The sequence below is a fragment of the Fundulus heteroclitus genome, chromosome 18, assembly GCF_011125445.2.
Source record: "Fundulus heteroclitus isolate FHET01 chromosome 18, MU-UCD_Fhet_4.1, whole genome shotgun sequence".
NCBI lineage: Eukaryota > Metazoa > Chordata > Actinopteri > Cyprinodontiformes > Fundulidae > Fundulus > Fundulus heteroclitus.
The window spans coordinates 6,715,867-6,736,174 of NC_046378.1; the positions used below are offsets into that span (position 1 = coordinate 6,715,867).

At 44.3% G+C, this 20,308-nt stretch overlaps 2 protein-coding genes across 3 annotated transcripts; one reads left to right on the top strand and one right to left on the bottom strand.

The window, feature by feature from the left end:
• The first annotated feature begins 584 nt into the window (after nucleotides 1-584).
• Nucleotides 585-8,959, top strand: LOC105933204 (polynucleotide kinase 3'-phosphatase). 2 transcript variants are annotated; one of them, XM_012872635.3, is made up of 17 exons: nucleotides 585-929; nucleotides 2,057-2,103; nucleotides 2,349-2,621; nucleotides 2,730-3,008; nucleotides 3,116-3,195; nucleotides 4,824-4,881; nucleotides 4,987-5,094; nucleotides 5,178-5,249; nucleotides 5,377-5,425; nucleotides 5,544-5,614; nucleotides 6,518-6,610; nucleotides 6,811-6,907; nucleotides 7,009-7,070; nucleotides 7,164-7,273; nucleotides 7,856-7,943; nucleotides 8,038-8,105; nucleotides 8,304-8,959. In XM_012872635.3, exons 1-17 carry the CDS (start codon nucleotides 809-811, stop codon nucleotides 8,422-8,424), a joined length of 1,797 nt encoding a protein of 598 aa, XP_012728089.2. In that variant the 5' UTR covers nucleotides 585-808; the 3' UTR covers nucleotides 8,425-8,959. The 2 variants fall into 2 exon arrangements, with proteins under 2 accessions (XP_012728089.2, XP_021177195.2); XM_021321520.2 differs by lacking the exons at nucleotides 585-929; nucleotides 2,057-2,103 and having other exon boundaries at nucleotides 2,357-2,621; nucleotides 2,717-3,008.
• Nucleotides 8,935-20,195, bottom strand: si:ch1073-280e3.1 (complement C2). The gene is made up of 19 exons (XM_012872633.3): nucleotides 20,047-20,195; nucleotides 19,798-19,907; nucleotides 17,957-18,104; nucleotides 17,697-17,882; nucleotides 15,836-16,009; nucleotides 15,636-15,734; nucleotides 15,367-15,509; nucleotides 15,131-15,272; nucleotides 14,864-14,998; nucleotides 12,558-12,662; nucleotides 12,282-12,419; nucleotides 12,092-12,198; nucleotides 11,872-12,001; nucleotides 10,772-10,919; nucleotides 10,571-10,644; nucleotides 9,701-9,792; nucleotides 9,487-9,619; nucleotides 9,356-9,405; nucleotides 8,935-9,274 (listed from the first exon to the last, which is right to left on the bottom strand). Exons 1-19 carry the CDS (start codon nucleotides 20,096-20,098, stop codon nucleotides 9,107-9,109), a joined length of 2,334 nt encoding a protein of 777 aa, XP_012728087.2. The 5' UTR covers nucleotides 20,099-20,195; the 3' UTR covers nucleotides 8,935-9,106.
• Nucleotides 20,196-20,308: the final 113 nt, after the last annotated feature.

Below are 20,308 nucleotides of genomic sequence, written 5' to 3' on the forward strand. Positions count from 1 at the left end.
AGTAAAAGACATCAAGTAAAACCAGCTTTTCATGTGGGATTTAACCTATGTTTCAGGCTAATGACAGTACATAAAAAAAAACAAAAAACAAATCCTGGACATGATTATGTTTTTTAACAAAACGTTTTGTACTTTTTAAAGAGCTTTTGGTTGACACATAATTTAATATTGAAAGTAGTTGCTGCTGTTTGGAAAAGCTGTGCTTACAGAAATCACTGTGAAGCAAATAAGTGAATAAATAAAATACCTGTCTAGATATACAATGTGGAAAAAACATATACAACATGTCCCATAATAAAAAATAAAAAAAAAAGATTTCTGCGTTTTCCCGCAAAGGTGCCCCCTTCTTATCTGACCGGGTGACATGACACACCCACAAAGTTTTCGACACATTTTAAACGCACAACTCAGAAGAAGGAACACATTTTACAACGCGCGGGACCATGGCATAATATAGAACATTTCACATGCATTACATACAACAGAAAACAGTTGAATAGTGGTAAAAACCTATATTTCATGTCGCGTGTTACGTATGCGTCTTTCCGGAACTCTATGACGTGAAGCCCTTTTCTACACGAGCCTGTTATACAGGGGAGCCACCCGCCGGTGAAACGCATAGCTACGCTACAAAAAGCTTTATTAGTTTCCAGACTATAAGCGGTACGAAAAGGGGGTAAATTAATCTCAGCGAAACTTTCTGCGCACCTTCAACGCAGACCCAGCTACGCCTGGGCGCCGGAAGCTGTCCCGTATTCCCCTTTTCGCTGCTCTAAAACAGCAAAAGTAGATAAAAGCGGCTGCGCGAATGTCGTGCGCGCTGGTTGGACCCTCCGGGATCCGGATCCCTCTGATGGACGGACGGGCTGTGATTCTGGGCCGGGGTCCGGAAACCGGGGTGACCGACAAGAAATGCTCCAGGCACCAGGGTGAGGCAGCGAGGACCTCAGCGACCGCACTGCTGGCCCCAGTGCCAGCTCTGCCTTAGTTATCCATTCATCATGGATACCCATAGTTTACAACTGCAATTTAACATGGTGTGATCACTTCCCTTTATATCAGTACACAGTACACTATATATATATATATATATATATATATATATATATATATATATATATATATATATATATATATATATATATAAATTGCATTCATGCATGCTGTCTCTTCACATATTCATAGTTGGACAGGGTTGCTGCACAGTCATGACATCTATAGGTAAATATGGAATTAACTTTAAGTCGGGGCTGCAGGACGAGAAAAAAAAACACGCCATTGCAATATTTCCCATGACGTTATTATTATTCTTTGCGATCAATTCAGGATCACTTTTCTACCACCCCAGTTTCTCTGAGCTCTGTGATCTGCTCACCAAGATCTATATCAGGTGTACACATAGAGCAGAGGGAAAGCCCAGCCTGGGACCTCCAGTAGGATTAAAGCGTGGGTAGTTTATCAGGTTCCTGCTGTCTGAGTTTGGGGCCGTACAGCAGGAAGGTGGATGGGGTCCGTCTGTCTGGGATGCAGTAACACCAGGCCGAGCATGAGGAGACGTGTTTGTTTTAGAAAAGTCATGCTCCAGGCAGCACAGAAGTTCCCTACATGCCTGGGACTTTCCATCCGCACTGCAAAATCTGTTTTTTATTCTGCCGCAGCAATATCTCTTTACTGACTGTTAAAGGTGACCATGTACAAAGAAGATTACCTGATATATGCAGAGCTCTGAGATAGTACTTTAAGCTTGAAGGCAACAGCTTTAATAATTTCAGTGACTCTAGACTTTATAATTTCTACTAAACCTGTAAATAAACATTTCTGAAAAAAAGATAGTTTGCAAAGATTCTTGTATCTTTCGTGAGTGTTTTGCTTTGATTAATACACCTAAAAAGGTGGAATCAGCTGTAACTTGGTGGACGACTGTTTGGTCTTCATGCAAACGCCATGCTATGACTCACAAGTTGTAGAATAACTGCTCCATTGCCTCGTATATTATATCACCTCCTGTGTGCCCGTGTCCCAGTATCCATTTTAACAGTCCTTGTGTTTGTTTCAGTTAAGGTGGTGGCTTGCTATTCGGAGCAGGATGCGGTTGTTACTCAGGTATGGAAACAATCCCGCCCGGAGCGGTGATTTCACTTCTGCGTGTAATTTAAAGCGACACTGCCGCCCGGTTATGCAACATTGCTCTGCAAACAGGCTCTGAACATGAAATCAGTTGTTTTTATTTAATGTGAAGAGCTGAGGTCGGAACATTTTCCCCCTTTTTGGACCCCGTTTAAACCCGCTGTTGCCGTGGAAATTCTGCAGTCCCACGTCCACATGTGCCGTATTTCCTGTCCCCACAGCTCGGGCCCAATCCCAGCTCCCTGAACGGTGAGAACCTGGGCCGGGGTCAGTCGGGTAAACTCGCCCACGATGGCACCCTGTACCTGGTCAACCAGAGCCACCCGTTTACACTGAACTTCTCTCTGAGCTCCAATGGGACAGCGCGCGGCGTCCCAAAGAGGGGCGCGAAGGCCGCGGATAAGACTAAGGGTGGGAGAGACGGGAAAGAGGGGGAACCGAGTCCGACGCCCAAACGCAGCATCAAGGATTTCTTTTCTGCCTCTCCCTCTAGGGTAAAGCATCCATTTCCTCATGCAGGCTATACATTTAGTATATGCCAAAAAAATAAGACATGAATGAGGATGAAAAACAGAAGGTGTCTGTATAGTTTTCCTGTTCAGTCTTCCAAAAGGCAGCTGAGCCCAGAGAGGGAGCGCGCTGAAGTGAAGCGACAGAGGTTAGACGAGGATAATGATGAGGAGGAGGAGGAGGAGAGACTCGCCGAGGAGAAGCTGCGGCACCTGCAGGAGTTTGCAGAAAAGAACATGACAGAGGAGGAGAAAAGAGACCCCCAGTCTCTCCCGTCTTCGTCCCCAGCAAAGGCGTGTGTGAGGAGCAGCTGGCAGCAGACGGGAAACCTGATGTTTTACACCGCCACCGGAGTGAAAGCGAGCAACAAGGTGGGCAACGAGTTCCTCCTCGTCAGTTGTTCCCCTTTGGAGCGCTATACGCGTGTTCTGCAAAGATGGAGAAGGTTTATGCTGGCATGCCTGTTCTCTGCTTTCAGATTGCTGGGTTTGATATTGACGGATGTATCATCACCACCAAATCTGGAAAAGTCTTTCCGACTGCACCCGACGACTGGAGGTATTGTTCCGTCCCCTACAGCCTTGTCCTCTGATAGCGGTTCCTTTTTGATGTCCGGCCCGCGCAGACCCACGTGTTCTGTTCTGATTTCAGTCACGTCTGCTACCGACACCGCCTCGTTCACTTTTTCACATTTTGTCGTGCTGCAACCACAAATGTCAGTTTATTTGATAGAGGTTTCATGTGATAGACCAACACAACATAGAGCATTGTTTTGAAAATTATTTTACAGATGCATATAAAAAGTACCGTATTTTTCAGCCTATAAGGCACACTTAAACTCCTTATATTTTCTCCAAAATTACCGTTGTGCTTACTGACCGGTTTTATGTGGTACAATGGGCTCAAAAATCAGTTAAAATATGTAAGTACGACTTGGTTAGCAACGAAGCCGCTCAGCTTAATGGATATTCAGAGCAATACTGTACACTGCGTCACTACCTGATTGGACCCCTGAGCTGTCTACAAGACTGCCTGACTGGAATGACTAAACTAGAAGTGAAGAATATTTACTGCGTCTTGTAATCCGGTGTGCCTTACAGTCTGAAAAATACGGTATATATAGCGTTTGTGTTTAGCCCCCTGTACTGTCTTTTGGTGCAGTTACAGCTTCACGTCTGCTAGTGTTTGCTCTTTGCACCTTTAGACTGAAATATTTGCCCATTATTTTATACATAATTGCTCAAGGTCAGTCAGATTGGATGAAGAGCCTCCTGGAGAGCTTTCTGTTAAGTCTTGCCACAGTCCTCTGCCCCACTCTTTAATCATTTTCAGCTGCTAGCAGCCTCTCTTCCAGGGTTGCCCTGTTTTTAGCTCCATCCATCCTCCCATCAACACTAACCAGCTCTTTTTGTTCCAGCCATCTTTCACTGTGGGGGAGGTGTGTTTAAGTTGATGCTGTGTTTTTGGAGTAGATAACTAATAGTTGTCCCTACGACAGGTTCTCCCACCTGAGCTGCGAACATTTGCAGCTCCTCCATAGTAACTATGAGCCTCTCGGCAGCTTCTCTGTTAATTACGCTGTGGAGATTGAGATCGTATTGAATCGTAGTCATCGACCAATATCAGTTTGCTCAGTTTGGTAGTTGTAACGGACTCCTTTGACGCAATACTTGGTGTAGTATTATGTGTCAGGCGTTCATGCTCTGCATGCCTGGCCAATTGGATGGAATCAAACTTATTTTTAGAGGCCAAAATGCTCCTTGGTCCTGGTTTTCATGATTCTGTTTGTTTTCTGATCTCTAGCAAACCGAGCAGCTGGATTTATAATGAGTTTATATTACACTCAAGCAGACTCTATTAATCAATTAAATAGCTTCTGGAGGCAATTGGTGGCACAGGATCTTCTTCAGAATAATTGGATACGCGTACCTACAACACTTTTCGGGTTTTTTATTTGTGGAAGTGTAAAACTTCATGTATCTTATGGCCCAAAAGGCACCAGCGTCCCTGCGACCCTGCGAGCATAAGCAGGTCTTAACGATCAAGCGCCGCTTGGTGTTGGTGTATCAGAAAACAGCGGGTTAAACTTTGGGGTTGTGACGTGACAAAATGTAGAAAAGATCCTGAGCTGTAAGTGGTTTAACAGATCGGCTGCTGGTCTAACAGTCCTCGCATTTGTTTACCAGGATCCTGTACCCAGAGATTCAGCCCCGGCTGGCCAACTTGCTCAAAAAAGGATACAAGGTGTGAAAGAATAAAACACTTCCTCTGGTACATAATTGGGGTTAGTGTTGTTGGATTTTACATGCATGTTTTTTTTTTTTTTTCCACATGGACACCCTTCTGCAGGTCGTTTTCTTCACCAACCAGCTGGGCATCGCCAGGGGCAAACTGAGACCAGAAGTGTTCAAGTCCAAAGTGGAGGACGTCCTCGCCACGCTGCAGCTGCCCGTGCAGGTCGCTCAGGCCGCAGACAGGCTCTCGCCCACAGATTCCTTCAGGGGGAAGCGGCGGCCTGATCTCCTGTTCTGTGTTTTTAGGTGTTTGTAGCCAGCGGCCCCGGTGTTTACAGAAAACCCGTGACTGGAATGTGGCGTCACCTCTGCGAGAAGGTGCGTCCACGCCTTTGTACCGTGCCTGCCACACCTGATCAGCAGGTTCTCCACTGCTGGAGACCAAACATATACTGTATATATAAAACATATATATAATAATGTCTCTCGTGTGTTTTCTGCTCAGGCTAATGATGGCGAGCCTGTAGACAAGTCGCAGAGTTTTTACGTAGGAGGTAGGTCAATAACTCAGTCTGTCCAGCGTGTAAACCACCGATGCTACAATAAGTCGTGTTAGTTTAGTTATTTTGAATCCGTAGCCACACGGCACCCTGACTGTCGCTCTGCGTCCAGATGCTGCAGGAAGGCCGGAGAACTGGGCTCCTGGCAGGAAGAAGAAGGATTTCTCCTGCAGTGACAGACTGGTAAGAGCTGCACGGTTTAGTTCATTACTCCCTTTGGTTTTTATTGCTCCTCCCAGGGTTCCTACGCAGTCTGGGATTTGATTGGGGGGTTGTTCCAGGTCTGGAGAATCCTGGGAAGGAAAATTGGGAATAGAGAAAATATTTCTATGTTCTATATTGTTGTCCCTCCTTCCTCTCTCTCTTGTACCCTTACCTCCAGACGTCCCTCTGTGCGTCTATAACTCAGTCATTTGTCCCTTCTCTGTTTTATTATGATCTTTCTTTCCTTTAAACATTTCTTTTTATGTCCTTCCCTTGTTTCTTTCCTTTGTCCTTTCTTTCTATCTTTCTGTGCTTTCTTCAGTCCTTATTTCTTCCCTCAATTTCATTCTCAAATGACCTTTTTTGTATTCCTTTTCTCTCTTTCCTTGCTGTCTTCCTTCTATCTATCCTGACTTGCGTCTTACCTTTTTTGTGTCCTTCCATCCTTCCCTACTTCTGTCCTTCCACAGTATCTTTCACATCCTTCTATGCTACCTCAGCTCTTCTCCAGCTTCTTTCCTTCCTGGTTCTCTACATTCCTTCCCTCCTACTGTCCTCCCTTCTTTCCTACCACCCTTCTATGGTTCTTTTTCGTGTCCTTCCCTCATATCGGTCTCTGGTTTTTCAGGTTCCATATTGAAAGCCAGGTGTAGAAATGCTTGCTATAAATTCATAAGGAATGTTTTTCTTTCATTTTAAAATGTGAGAAAGTCTCTGGGATGTTGAATCTGGAAAAGTTAAGAACTCTGACGTGCAAAGACCCCTGATCCTCCTCCTCCTGCTGCTGCTGTCTCTTCTGTGCGCAGCAACTTGTCTGTATCATCTTCAGTGTCGGTGAATAGATTATTGGAGCTCGAACCTTTTGTTTTTCTGTTGTTGCAGTTCGCGCTGAACATCGGCCTACCGTTCTACACCCCAGAGGAGTACTTTCTGGGTTGGAAGAGCGCCCCCTACAGCCTGCCTGACTTTGACCCCGTGAGCACAGCTTAGAGCTTCTGAACCCTCACCGCGGTGTCCTCCTTCCTGCTTCACCACATCCGATTCCTCATCAGCCCCCTGCTGGGTTTTGCTGCGTCTCAGTACAAAACCCATCAGGGACTGACATCTTGTTTACATCCAGGATTGAGAAGCGATGTGTAGCTGTATTCTAATCGTTCTCTTTCACTCTGAATTAGCGGAAACTTGACTCCACCAGCAGGCTGTTCGACCCGCCGTCCGCCTCTCTCATCTCCACCAAGGCGGAGGTCATCGTTGCCGTTGGTTACCCTGCAGGTACCGTCAGGAGGGGTATGTGGCTTTTCTGGTCTGGCTGCCCACCAACACCTCAGTAATCTTTTTTTTTTTTTTTTTGTCCATGTTTCTTTTCTCTGCAGCTGGTAAATCCACCTTCTTCCACACCCACGTTATTCCAAAGGGCTACGTCTACGTCAACAGGGTGGGCGGATTCTGCATAGCACGGCTCAGCCTACCGCATCACTTTGTTGGCATTCTGCTCGCTAAAGCTGGTTTCCTCTCCCGTCTGCTTCAGGACACGCTCGGCTCCTGGCAGAACTGCGTGTCGGCGTGTGAGCGCGCCCTGAGGGACGGCCGCAGCGTCGCCGTGGACAACACCAACCCAGACCCCGAGTCTCGCAAACGGTAGCGCCACCACGCACGATTCTGGTGTGTCCTTTCTATTTTTTTTGGCCATGATCCAATTCACCTTAAGCACCTTTATGTCAACAAACTCCATGAGAATCACGTAGCAAACGCACATGATCAAACACGGGCAGAGGAGGATATTTGCAGGCAGGGAGCAGGTTCCCATCGTGTGTTTGCTCCTAAAATCTTTTCAAGACACTTTTCTCATGGTTGATGCCTTCGGGTGTTTACTCAGAAGGACGGATTCATTAATCCCAAAAAGGTTAAAAAAAAAAAAACACTGGACTTCTATTCTGAAGCTGAAGATATTTCTCTTCCCATCCAAGAAATTTTCTCAATTCAAAATGTTTTCAGTATTGAAGTCCAGTTGTTTTATTTTTTAACCTATTTTTGGATTGTATCATGACCTGGATGACTGATAATATTCACAGACATACAATGAGTTCATTATACCTCAGTAACAAGGGTTCCTATGCACTCTTGAAAAGTAAATATGCATATTTTCTAGGAAAGTGTTGTTAAAATGTCGTCTTTCCAAGATAAGAGGCACTCTGAGTTGAACTGTGGGGTTTTCTGCAGCTACGTGGACGTGGCCAAGGCAGCGGGGGTGTCCTGTCGCTGTTTCCTCTTCACGGCCACTCTGGAGCAAGCCAAGCACAATAACAGAGTAGGACTAACTTCACAACAGCTCCACCTTTGTTAACGCACGGCCTGGTTTTATGCTGGTTATGAGGAATCCTCTCTGTTTTTATTGTTCTCAGTTTCGTGAGATGGCTCCATCCGACAGCAAACACCCTAAGGTCAACGACATGATTTTCCACAGCTACAAGTGAGTGGAACGGCGGCCTTTGTCATGTTGCTCAACTTGTTTTTGGAGCCCAAAGGCGCATTTGTACGGCCAGCTCATGGGAGTTGTATTTATTCAAATGATTTTGCTCACAGCTTGTCCTATTTGCTGATTCTGGGTTTTATATAAAGCCATTATTTTGTGTAGCGACTGCTGTGACCTGTCTCTGTTTCTTCCCAGGAAACATTTTGTGGCTCCGGCTCTCTCTGAGGGGTTCTCTGAGATCCTTCAAATCCACTTTGTTCCCCAGTTCAAGGACAGAGAGTCTGAAAGTCTGTTCAGACAGTTTTCTGAGGGCTGACCGGACTCCTGCCGCTTGTTCTGCCGAGGTTGAAGCCCCGACGACGGCTGAGGAATGGAAGAGGCGTTCATCAGACCTGCAACCGATCACCGGTTTACAGATTTAGCTCACATACAGGGTGAGCAGCAAAAGCCATTAGTTTAAGAACAGTAATGCTGGTTAGAGTAGCTCAGAATCAGATCCTTGTGTATTTAGATAATGTTGCAAGAAGCGTTTCAACAGATCGACATGCAGACATGTTTTCTGTCTATACGTTGAGTTTAGACTACAAAGGAGGAAAAAGTTGGTAAAAAGCTTATCTCACTCTCCATTATGCGTGTTTTTTGTAAGTTTTCCATCGGGCCAAATTTCAGTGTTACCAGACTGGACTTTCTAAACTCTGACTAATTCATGACATCATGCATCGACGCCTCACAAACGTCGCCCACCATACGTCTTTGTTCCTTTTGGGTCCGATGGTTTGCATTTGAACGTGCTCTGCTCGAAATGTACAGAAACGTCACTCTTTAATTTAAAGTTTACACTTTTATTTTTTTTAAACTGTTGAAGGAAATTTGTGTTTCCATTGAAGTGGATTTGTTCCATTGATGGTGTTGCAGACCACACTTCATCATCCATTCAGCGGAACGTCTCGGGCTGTGCCCGCGTATACGCCCACTGGTCCTGCGTCCGCTCCCCGGCTCTAAGGGACAAACTGGATCACGTTGCCCAGGTGCTGCTTCAGCCACGGCATTATCTTGAAGACGTCGATGTGAAAGTCTCGAGCCTCAGGGGGAGGCCTGCTGCTGCTGTGTCTGTGGCTTACGGGCGGCTCACACACGTTTATGGTGCCCCAGCTCAGCACTCCCACCTAACGAGGAAGAGCAGAACATAGTTTGGTTCCGAGCGCGCGTCTCACTGTCCTGCTCTCTCAAAATAAAAGCCTCCAGACCTGAAAGAAGCGCTTCCTTTTCTGCAGAACCAGGGATCCGCCTGAGTCACCTGTAGGGTCAGAGACGCGGAGCTGTTACATGCGTCCTGTAATAATCTCTGTTACTGCTTTTCAGCTGTAAGCATGCAGACCTTTGCAGCCGATGGCATCCTGATATCCGTCAGTGCCCCCAGTGCAGAGGAAGCTGTCAGGGACGTATTCTTTCAAAGTTATATTTGTGGGCTCAGTTAGCGTTAGCCTGGCCTTTTCCACACAGGCAGGCCTCTGCACAGAGAGAGAGAAAACACTTTATTTTAGCAGGAGGAGTTCCTTCAGATTTATGACGACGGGCAAGACAACCCTCACCTGAGTCTTCAGATGGATATGAGTGGGTTTACGCTCTTTTGCCTTGTGGATGAAGGAGGCGGGAGTCACCGAGTGGGCAAGGAGTTCGTCTCCTGTCGGAACAAATGTGCTGCCCCGTTATGCTTCTCAAATACGAGCCACAGTTATGCTTTCCCCTTGAACCCGTTAATGTTTTTACGACGTTAGGACCACAAGAACCAGTATTTCTATGCAGGGGTTCATGTTATAAACCAGCTATTTGGATTGTTGATCATTTTGAAGTGAAAGGAAGATAATACATGACAAAATGGGTAATGGGTCTTTTTGATAGAGACTCCCACCTGAGCTGGGCATCTCTGCAGCTCCTACAAAGCAACCATGGACCACTTGCCTGCTTCTCTGATTACTGCTCTACTTTCCTGGCTTCTACGTCCAGGTGGCCGGTCATTTTCTGTTCAGTTTCCAGTTGCGTTACATACTTTTGGTTTTCAGATGACGGATTGACCAGCTCTCCGTTCAATGGTGAAAGCTCGGATTGTTTCATAACCTACATGTGATCTAAAGCTCTCCACAGCTTTGCTCAGACCCGTCTGCTGTGCTCCTTAGTCTGGATGCTGTTTCTCCGATGTTCTTCAACAGACCGTCACAGAACAGCTGACATTATGAGATTAAATTAAACAGAGATGAACTCTATTAATTGCTTAGGTGGCTTCTAAAGGCCAGGGTAGGGGCTGAGTACAAATGTACCTCGCACTATTTCTATAAAACCGTTCATCTTTTTACTCCCCAATCATTGCACCATTTTGAAATCGAAGTTGAAGGGTTGAAATGGAGAACAGGTTCAGTGAATAGAAATTTCAGGTCCTGCTGACCAGAATAAAGGTCACGTACTGTGCTGCTCGCAGGTGGAGTTGATTTTCTTCAGGGCTCGAGAGGCCGGCACGGTACATGGCAAGCAGATAGGTCTGTGGGGAAATATTCTCTGATTACTTCTTCCACAAATCTCTCACAAAACCACAGGCAAATGTTTTTGAGGATGTGTCCCCTCCACCAGCAACCTCCTAAAGATTGCTTTTCTGTCGTCCGTCTCACCTGGCCGTCCAGGACAGCGGGATCTGGCGGGAGGTCTCCACCAGAGCCACATCATAGTCATAAAACTCAGACACGTTCCTGTCTCTCAGCGCCCGGGTGTTGTACTTGGGGTGCATGATCACCTCTTTGATTCCCACCTCCTCCTCCCCTGGAAACCAGAGACGCCTCTTTTTTATGTTTGCATAAAGGATATGATGGTACATGTTCATCCTCCCCCCTCCCCCCTAAACTTGACACACAAAAAAGGATGACGTGTGAATACCAGATCATTCAGCCTGTATTTCTATTAATGTATTTATACATATGGATATTTAACTATTAATGATACTGAAAATGATCATACTTTAAAGCAAAAAAAGTGTTACTATATTAAAACAAATACAGTAGGACACCCTACATGTCTCACCATGTCAAATGGTTAAAATCTGATGCAGGGTTTCCTCAATCGGAGCACATGAAGAGAACATCCTTACTCAGCATTTTAAAGCAGATTTGACCTTTTTTAACCTCAAGCGTTGAGTCAGGTGTGTGTTTCTGACTGTAGAAGACAGAGTTGACACTATTGGCCCTTTTTCCAATAGACCTGAAAAGCCCCAGGCTGACGGTAGGACTGCAGGCTGGGGCTTTGATTAATGGACAGAGTTGTGGGCAGCAAGGTGAAACGTAAGAAGATGAGTTTATAAATCTATCAATTTTATTTTCTCAATTTATTCCCCCCAAAAAAACGGAGTTTTAAAATGTTTTAGACAAGAAAGCGCATGTCCAAACTTGATCTGGGCAGTCAGTTCATGAAGGTTAGGAGCCCATTTAGAATCTGTTCTCTCCAGGGATGCTGCAGACTGGATCTGCTCATCTCGGCTGAAAAGTGAATTTAAAGCATTTTTTTAAATGTGTGGGGAGTGTCTGCAAGTGCCAGCCTGAAAACACGTATTTCTTCATTTAATGAATAAAACAGAAAAACTCTGCCATCTGTATATGAACAGTTATTTTTAAAGCACTGAATCGTTAATGGATTGTCCTTGTTTTTGTTTTTTTTTTTGTTTGTTTTTTTATATTCACATGGCTGTATTTTTAAATCATGACCCATTTTAGCCACTCACCGTACTTTATGTTGAACGTCACTGAGACGCCATCTGTGCTCGCTCTGGCAAAGCAGTGAGCCGCTGTCAGCACCCAGTTCTGGCTTAGAATGGACCCCGAACAATGGAATGTTTTGGCCTTTTTATTGATCTGCAGGGAGAGAGAAATTAATTTAGGTTTACACCCCTGTTTCAATTTCAATGAACCCATTTCTTCTAAGAGAGATCCCAAAGCCCTCACTGGCATCAGAGTCACATGCCAAGGCATGGTGTAGGCTCTGGCATATTCCTTCTGCTCTTTGGTGATCTCTTCCTGCGCTATCCCACACATCGTCACACTGCTGTCACCTGATTAATGGCAAGTAATCAGTTTGGTTACATTTAGGGATTGCTGCCGCTGAGGAAGGTGTTGGATTTTTGCTGCTACTCACTGATGATGCTGTTGAACACTTTCCCCAGAGTCTGATAGTCTTTCAGAACGAAGAAATGATTCTCACCACTTTTCTTTGAGGCCAGAGCGTTCAACTCGTTTTTGTTCACTTGGTCTCCAACTCCAAATACATAGACGTCTGAAACATGGACATTAGACGTATTTTTTTTCCCGCTGATAATTTTCTGACCTAGCGTCATTCACGTTTTAGACGTCAAATCCAAATCTGCGTTCTGCTTTACAAGTTTCATTTAAAGATCATTTCGTGTCATGCTACCCAGCATTTTCTCATGCGTGTGATCGGGGAGTGTGGTGTTGTAGCCCAGTAAGTTCCTGATCCTGACCAGAGCGGCCTCAGGCTTTTCCCCTTTGTTGGAGTAACCTGCGGGCAGAAAGATTTTATAACACAGATACATCCCAAAATGTCAATACCTCTAATGAAATATGTCAATTTCAGTCAGGAGTTCTAAGCAAAAAGGGTTCGATCTAGTGGCATGGTTGTCAAACTATTTCTATTACTCCTTATAGGAGAACACTTGCAAGGCGCTTTTTGATGCAAAACAACATGGCTTTTTTAAAATTAAAAGGAAAAAAAATACTAATAAAAGTCAATGCTACTAAAACCCCGGTGTGAACAGGTGAGTAGAAATGTGCTACATAATACAGCCCCTGCCCTTCCTAGAATTAGGGGTTACTTCCTCAGAAAGTCCCAGAACTGACCAGATACTTTCCAAAACTTTCCCAAGATCAATAAAATATTTCAACGACTGAGTAAAGACGCAAGACACAAACAAGGAGTTTAAGTGAAGAGACATTTTGAGGTGCACACAAGGTTTTTGGCCATAATGGGGACCCATCAGCTCTGGTCGCCATTAGCCGCCGCTAAGAGGAACCTTAGTTTTAGATCAGAACTCAGACTGTGGTGTCACCTCTTTTTTGGGAGCACAGTTTGGACCTCAGCAGATGTAGTTTCCACAATCCTGTTTCTCTGAGACTGCTGATGGGGAATATCTGGGTAGCTGGCCTGGAGGGTCCCCCTTAAACTGCTCAGCGCTCTCTCTTTCTTGATGGTCTCTCTTAACCTGACAAAAGCCAGCTGTATGTTGCTCCGCCTAGCTCCACTAGGCGCTGTCTGTCTCTCAGCTTCTGCCTCCTCAATCCGCGCACTGAAGTCACCCTATCATGATGTCATCATCAGACGCTGCCCACAGAGGAGTCTTTCTCATGTGTGGACTGTTTGGGAGTCATTAGCAGTAACAGGACCAAACAGGGGCACAATCTGAATACCCTAATAGAGCAAAGACTCTACTAGCCAGAGCAGAAGTGCGTCAGCGGTCGCCGTGATAAGTGCTGTCCAAATAGGGCTGTCAGTAGGGAAAGAGGTAGGAAAAGGAGCCTGTGTGCTCCCTCCTGTGGTTAGTTTTGCCTAGGAAACCCACGATGTCCCTTACTGGCACCAAGAACCCTTACAGTATCCCACAATCCTTTGCGTGACATGAGGTATCAGACCAGCCCACCTCACAGATATCCACGAAAATGTCCAGAGAGCGTGCAATTTGTAGTTCATTTTGGGAAGGCCGTAGGCCTGGATATGACTCGCATCATTGATGTGCGTTCCTGTCGCGTAATGAGGTTGGAGTTAAATGCTGTTTGAAATCTGCGCAGCAGTCCGAAGCTCCTTTCCTCCCCACAGTTATTACCGTTGACCCCGTGAAAGGTCTAGGAACAGGAACTCAGAGCAGGAGCTAAAAGCATAACTGTGAGCTGCACAGTGCAGGAGAGGAAGGATTTAGCAGGGGTGGTGAGAACAGCAGAGGGGATTGTGGGATGATGTCTACAGGATCTGGACTCAGTTTATGCAGAACGAGTCCATAGAAGGGTCAGACACATCTCCACTGATCCCACCAACCTGAGCAATGCGACGTTTGCCCCTCTCCCATCAGGTAAAGGCTTTAGAAGCATCAAATCCAGAACTAATGAACTCAGAAACGGCTTCTTTCCAAGAGCTGTGAGGGTTATCGCCCCCTGCTGGGAGGTTTGTGCTCCATCATGTTAAAATCATACTACTGTTATTGCCTATTTGCACACTCTTATTCTTAGGAATATCAAATTGCACTTTTCTGTAAACGAAGCCTGAAAATCAATGCACAAAAATGACCATTACTTTTATCTTTTGCATACTCTAATTTGAAAAAATGTTACATGCTAATTTTTTTTTTTCTGTACATGCAAAGCTGGGTCTCCCTCAAAGGTAATGTCACCATGGTAACACGTGGTGACAATTTAGTCTTGGTGATTCTTCTTGGTTTTTAAGGGTATCCGGGCCGAGCCAGGATCTGTGATTTGCCAAACCAATTTTTGTTGACATTTAAAGATCTCTGTCTGTTCAAGGTCTGCTAAATTTCTAAATTACCGGAAGATCTTTTGTTTTTAAAAAGATCTAAATAAACTCCTCATCAGATTGGGGTGTGTGGGCTTGTATTCATGGACAAGGTCTGTGTTTTTTTTACCTTACCACATTTGCGAAGAGTAGCTTCAGAACTGCTGATCTACAGTAGTGACTGATAGACTGTGAGCTTTTACCATCTGTTTGCATGATGATGATGTTCTGGGTCTCGTTAAAATGGTTCCTGTGTCGGTTCTCATTTAGGAAGCTGATCTGGTTCAGGACACTTGCCAGAGCAGAGTAAAGGTTGGTGCCTGTCTTACGCCCGTGGCCTGCAGCAGAAAGAAAAAGCTGACTTCATTAAAATAAATAAATCAGTAGGTTCAATTCATGAATGGATCGACCTTTACTGCTGGGACTTCTAGTTTGATTAATTAGAAAGATAACAACAAGCCAAATCCTACTGCTGTAGTCAAACTCCCTCAGAGCCCATATGACCTCATCGGGATCGCCACTTGTTTCCGTATCTTTGATGTCGACAATGACTTTGGCTTCGCTGGCAAACGACAACACGTGGTAGTTCAGCTGGACTTCGTAGCTGTCCAGCTAGAAAGACACAGAAGAAGGTGCAAAGTCACAGGGTGCAGCAGGGCAACATTTCCACGGCGTGACGTCGACCCTGAGCGCGTTCTGTGCGGACCTTGGTGATCAGAGCAATGGTTGCATTCCTGGCCAACTCAAAGGCCTCCTTCCTGATGCTTCCTGATGTGTCCAGCAAGATGTAGACGTTCATGCGGCTGACTTCAGCCACAAGAAAGCTTCGGCCAAACGATCGACTAACATCTTTTTAACACACAAACACACACGTCACCTTTTTATCCTTTCTTTCAGAGTTCATATATTTGAATATTGAAAAAAAAAAACTTATGTTTTCGACAAAAAAAATCAAAAATAAAATAAATCCCCCACTTTTCTTTTTGGAATCTGGAGAAAGAACGTCCATGACTCCAGCGAGGGATTCTGCCATCGCTGCTGCCACGGTGCTGGGCGTGTCAAAGGCGTGAGGAGCTGCGGGAAAGCACAAACATGCTGGATGCAAAGACTTTCCTTTGTGCTGAGGAGTTTAGAGCGTGCACGCTTTTTCTAACACGAAAAACAAAATCCATCACCTTGGCACCTTGGTGCCGATCCACTCCACTCCCTCTGCTCCAGGCAAACCCGTTCAGCCGAGCCAAGCAGATGCATACCAGCCTGACACCGGTAACCCACTTTCGCTCCTGTATGGAATCGGTCTCCTGACCTCTCGGCCCCAGGGGGGACCCCGGGGTCGTTGCAATCATTGGCTGCAAATAAAAAATAAATAAACTGAAGTGGTTTGTTCAGTGGTTGCAGAAAATGTATGTCCGTGCTCATAAACTGTTCAAAACATAGTTGATTCCTTGTAAAAAAATAACTTGGTACAGTGCCTTGCAGAAATCGTTATACCTCTCAAACGTTTTTCAAATGTCACATTACAACCACAAGCCTCCATGTATTATATTGGGGTTTAATGTGATCGATGAAGTTGTGTAGAAGTTTAAATCAGGTTTAGGTTCCAAAACGATGTCTAAAGCTTTGATCATCCCACCAAGAATTGTCCAATCCTTCATCTGAAAATGGAAAGCATCTGGCAGACCTAACATGGCATCACTATCCACCTAAACTGATAGACTGGGCAAGGAGAGCACTAATCAGAGAAGATTTCTCAAGAGTCTTTGGATGACTGGCCTTAAGAAGACCAGTTTAAAGTTTGTCACAAGCCAAGCGGGTGACAGACGACGTGTGGATGAAGGTGCGTTCATCAGATGAGGCCAAAACGTAACGGCTTTGCCAAAAGCCAAAGCCAAAAACACTTCACATCATTCTGAAACCAGAATTTCGACCATGAAGCATCAGTCTGTGGGGAAGTTTTTTCCGTCACAGAGAAGCTGCTCAGAATTGAAGCGAACGCAGATGTATCTAAAAAAGCTGTAAAGAATCTTTAGACCAGCGCCCCATCGTGGACAATATAGGAACTGCAGATTTTCAAGTACGTGTTTTTTTCAATAATTGTTTTATCATTCTCTTCCTTTTATCTCCTCTTTCTTTCACCTTTTGTTTTTTTTCTTCTTGTTCTTGCTTTCCTCTCCTACTTTCCCATTGTAGTGTCCATATCATTTGAGATATTCCCCGCATGAATCATAATAAAACTATTCACATTCATAAATCAAGCGGAGCACTATGGCAAAAGTCGTACTGCTCCACTTGTGAAAGTCAAATCTGATGAGCTCTTTTTGGCATTAAGACAACAATTCTTATTGGCACAGTGACAGATAGGACACTGGATAAAAAAAAAAATAATAATATTTTTTTTTTTTGTTGAATAATGATAATGCATTTAGCCACTGGGCCAGACTAAATTATTCGGCGGGCCGGAACCGGCCCACGGGCCGTATGTTTGACACCCCTGGTTTAGACTGAGAAAGTTTAGCTTCCAGCAGGACAATAACCCTGAAGCTACAGCCAGAGCTACCAGGTAAGGGTTTAGTTCAAAGCATATATATGGCATTAAGGCCTAGTCAAAGTCCGGACCTGTATCCAAATGAGACATTTGACTTGACATTTACTGACACTCCCAATCCACTCTGACTGAGCTTGAGCTATAAATAGACAATACTCCAAAACATTTACAGGTGTCATTAGCAGCGATATTAGCTCAACAAAGATTTGACCAAGGTGGGCTGAATGCAAAATGTACGACACACGTGCTTGGATTTTTTTTTCTCCTGTGAAAACTTTGACTACCCTGTTTCATTCCTCTACCACTTGACAACAGTACACTCCTTCATATTGGTTTATCACATGAAATCCCAATAAAATACACACAAGTTTGTGGTTACGATACCAAAAAGTGGAGAAGATCAGGAGCTAAAAATGATGCAAAGAAGGCAAATAAAGTCAACATGGAAGCAGCCCCTAAATATCATCAGGACACCGGCATTGTTTCCTCACCGTGATCGTCACAGATTGGAGTAGCTCCTGTCCACTCCCCAGAATCCGTGCAGTTTCGTTGTGCTGATCCGTAAAAGGAGAACCCGTCCCGGCAGGAGAAGCTCTGCGTCGTGCCGACTCGGAACCACTGGTCCCTGGGCCAAAAGTCCCCATTGTCCAGCTGCAGCTGACCCGGGCACAGCATGTCTGTGTGTCGCAGAGAGAAGAGTGTTCAGCAGATGGTGGAGTAAAGAGTAGGGGGTTCTTGAAAGAGACGTCACCTTTGCAACTGGGCCTGGACACAAGCCTGCCACTGGGTAGTCTCATTAGTGACCAGTCCCCATCAGCACCACAGATTCTGGAGCTGACCGGGAATGGGAATTTCCCTGGATCACAGTGATAGGTCATCACGCTGCCCTCCATGCCTCCCTGGGGAGGAAACATACAATCACATCTCATGTTGAATCAGGTAAAAAAAGAAGCTTTTGATTAAAAACAAGCTCACACTTCTTCCTTTTTTCAAGTTTTCTGCTCCTTTGGCAGATCATTTTTGAGACAACCGATGAGGATCAATCAGTGCACATCAATAAATCTGATTGTCTTCCGAAAGGTAATTTATCACAGCAAATTAATTCAAAGTGAAACTCATACACTACATAGCTTAATTCCTGACAGAGTATTGTATCTTAATCATTTGATTCTGCTCATTTTGATGATTATGGTATACTGCTAACAAAACCCCAAAAATTAGCTCTCAGATCACTTGAATATTAAATTATATCAATAATAAAAATATATATATATATATATATATTCATAAATGTGAATTTATTTGTTTTCTTCAGTCAAGAAGGACAGCAACATTTTACAAACATCCATGACTAATGTTAGATCATATAAACATATATATATATATATATATATATATATATATACACATATATATATATATATATATATATATATATATATTTATATATATATATATATATATATATATATATATATATATATATATACATACACACAATCAGTTCTTGATCCCATATAGAATATTATAAGAGCACACACAGTAGTCAGTGAAAATTATTTAATTTCCATGATTAGAGTGATAATGTGACATTATTTATTTCCTGCATGGTAGTAGTTTAGACTGCTAGCTATAGGATTTAAAAGTCAATTTGTCATTCTGGGTTTGTAAAATGCTGATTACCATGTATGGAAAATTAATTATTTTTTTCTCTGCAACCAAGAACACAATTGAGCAATGTTGCCTGTCTGTAAATTTTAACCTGCCCAAATTAACAATTACAACCAGACAACATACTTTCTGTGTGACGTCAGATGTCAAGTATTTTCATGTCAAAAAGCTAAAGTCCAGCTAAAGTCAATAACGATTTTTGTAACTTCATCAAGTCAAATCCAAAGCAATTCAATTTCTGACGTTAGTCTTCATTCATACGTTTGCGTCCCTTTTGTGAAGCCACAACTGAACCACAGAACATTTCTGCAGGCTGTTAGCTGAGCTGAGGAAAAAAAGGACTGGAGTGCTGCTCAGTGGGCCAAAGTCCGCCTACCAGATGAACATAAAGTTTGCATTTTGTTTGGAAATCAAAGTCCGAGAGCCTTGAGGAAGAGTGGAGAGGCACAGAAACCAGGTTGCTAGTCCAGAGGGAAGTCTCCACAATCAGAGACGATCTGGGCTGCTGGTGTTGCTCCACTTGCTTTTATCAAGTTCAAAGTTATCAGACATCTACCGGGACATCTAAGAGCACTACATACTTCCCTCTGCTGACAGCTTTAAGCAGAGGCTGATTTTAGATTCCAGCAGGTATTGGTACCTGGTACCAGTGTGGTACTCCACTGTCAACACTTGGGAGCTATAATCCTTAAATTTGAGGCAAATAAAAGCTTGAAAAAGATCCCTCTGCAACTCGCAAATTCAAAAAGTGAAGCTCGTTTCTGTTTTTGAACTGAACTACAGGAATCCATTACATTTTTGACAATATTTTCAATGTACTGAGATGCGCCTGTACTGTTAAAAAAAATGACATGTTGATGTAAAATGTGAGAGCAGTTTGTTGCTGCTGCTGTAAAGTGGTGTGCGTTTCATAATTTCCACCTGTGAGTAGGTGACACGGCCGCCTTTGATGCTCTCTGTGGTCGAGCAGTTCACAGGTCCTGGGCTGTAGTCATCTGTTTCGTAGTCATAGTCGGACTCCTGCAGAGCCACTGGAGCACAAAGGGTCAAAAATGTTTGAGACTAGCGTGTCTTTCTGCGCACAAACACCGACCAGCAAAGCGTCTCCACATGCTACCACAAATGGCGATCAAAGCTACTGGCAAACGCTCAGATCAACGCTATGCTCACCCCCCTGGATGGCGATGGAGAGAAGGATCCACAGTGCAGACCTGACACCCATGATCGGACTCGGTACTGTTCGCTTTCCTTGTCCTTAAGTGGCAGAAACCACACGCAGACTGCCTTAACAGTCCTGCAGCCAGAGGCTTTATTTGATGACTGATTACCCATTAACATCCAACTACCAAACAGGGACAGGCGGATTGAGCAATTTCAGACAGAAAACAGATTTATTTCAACACTTTCGATTTCAGTGGCACTGCCTCTTTCT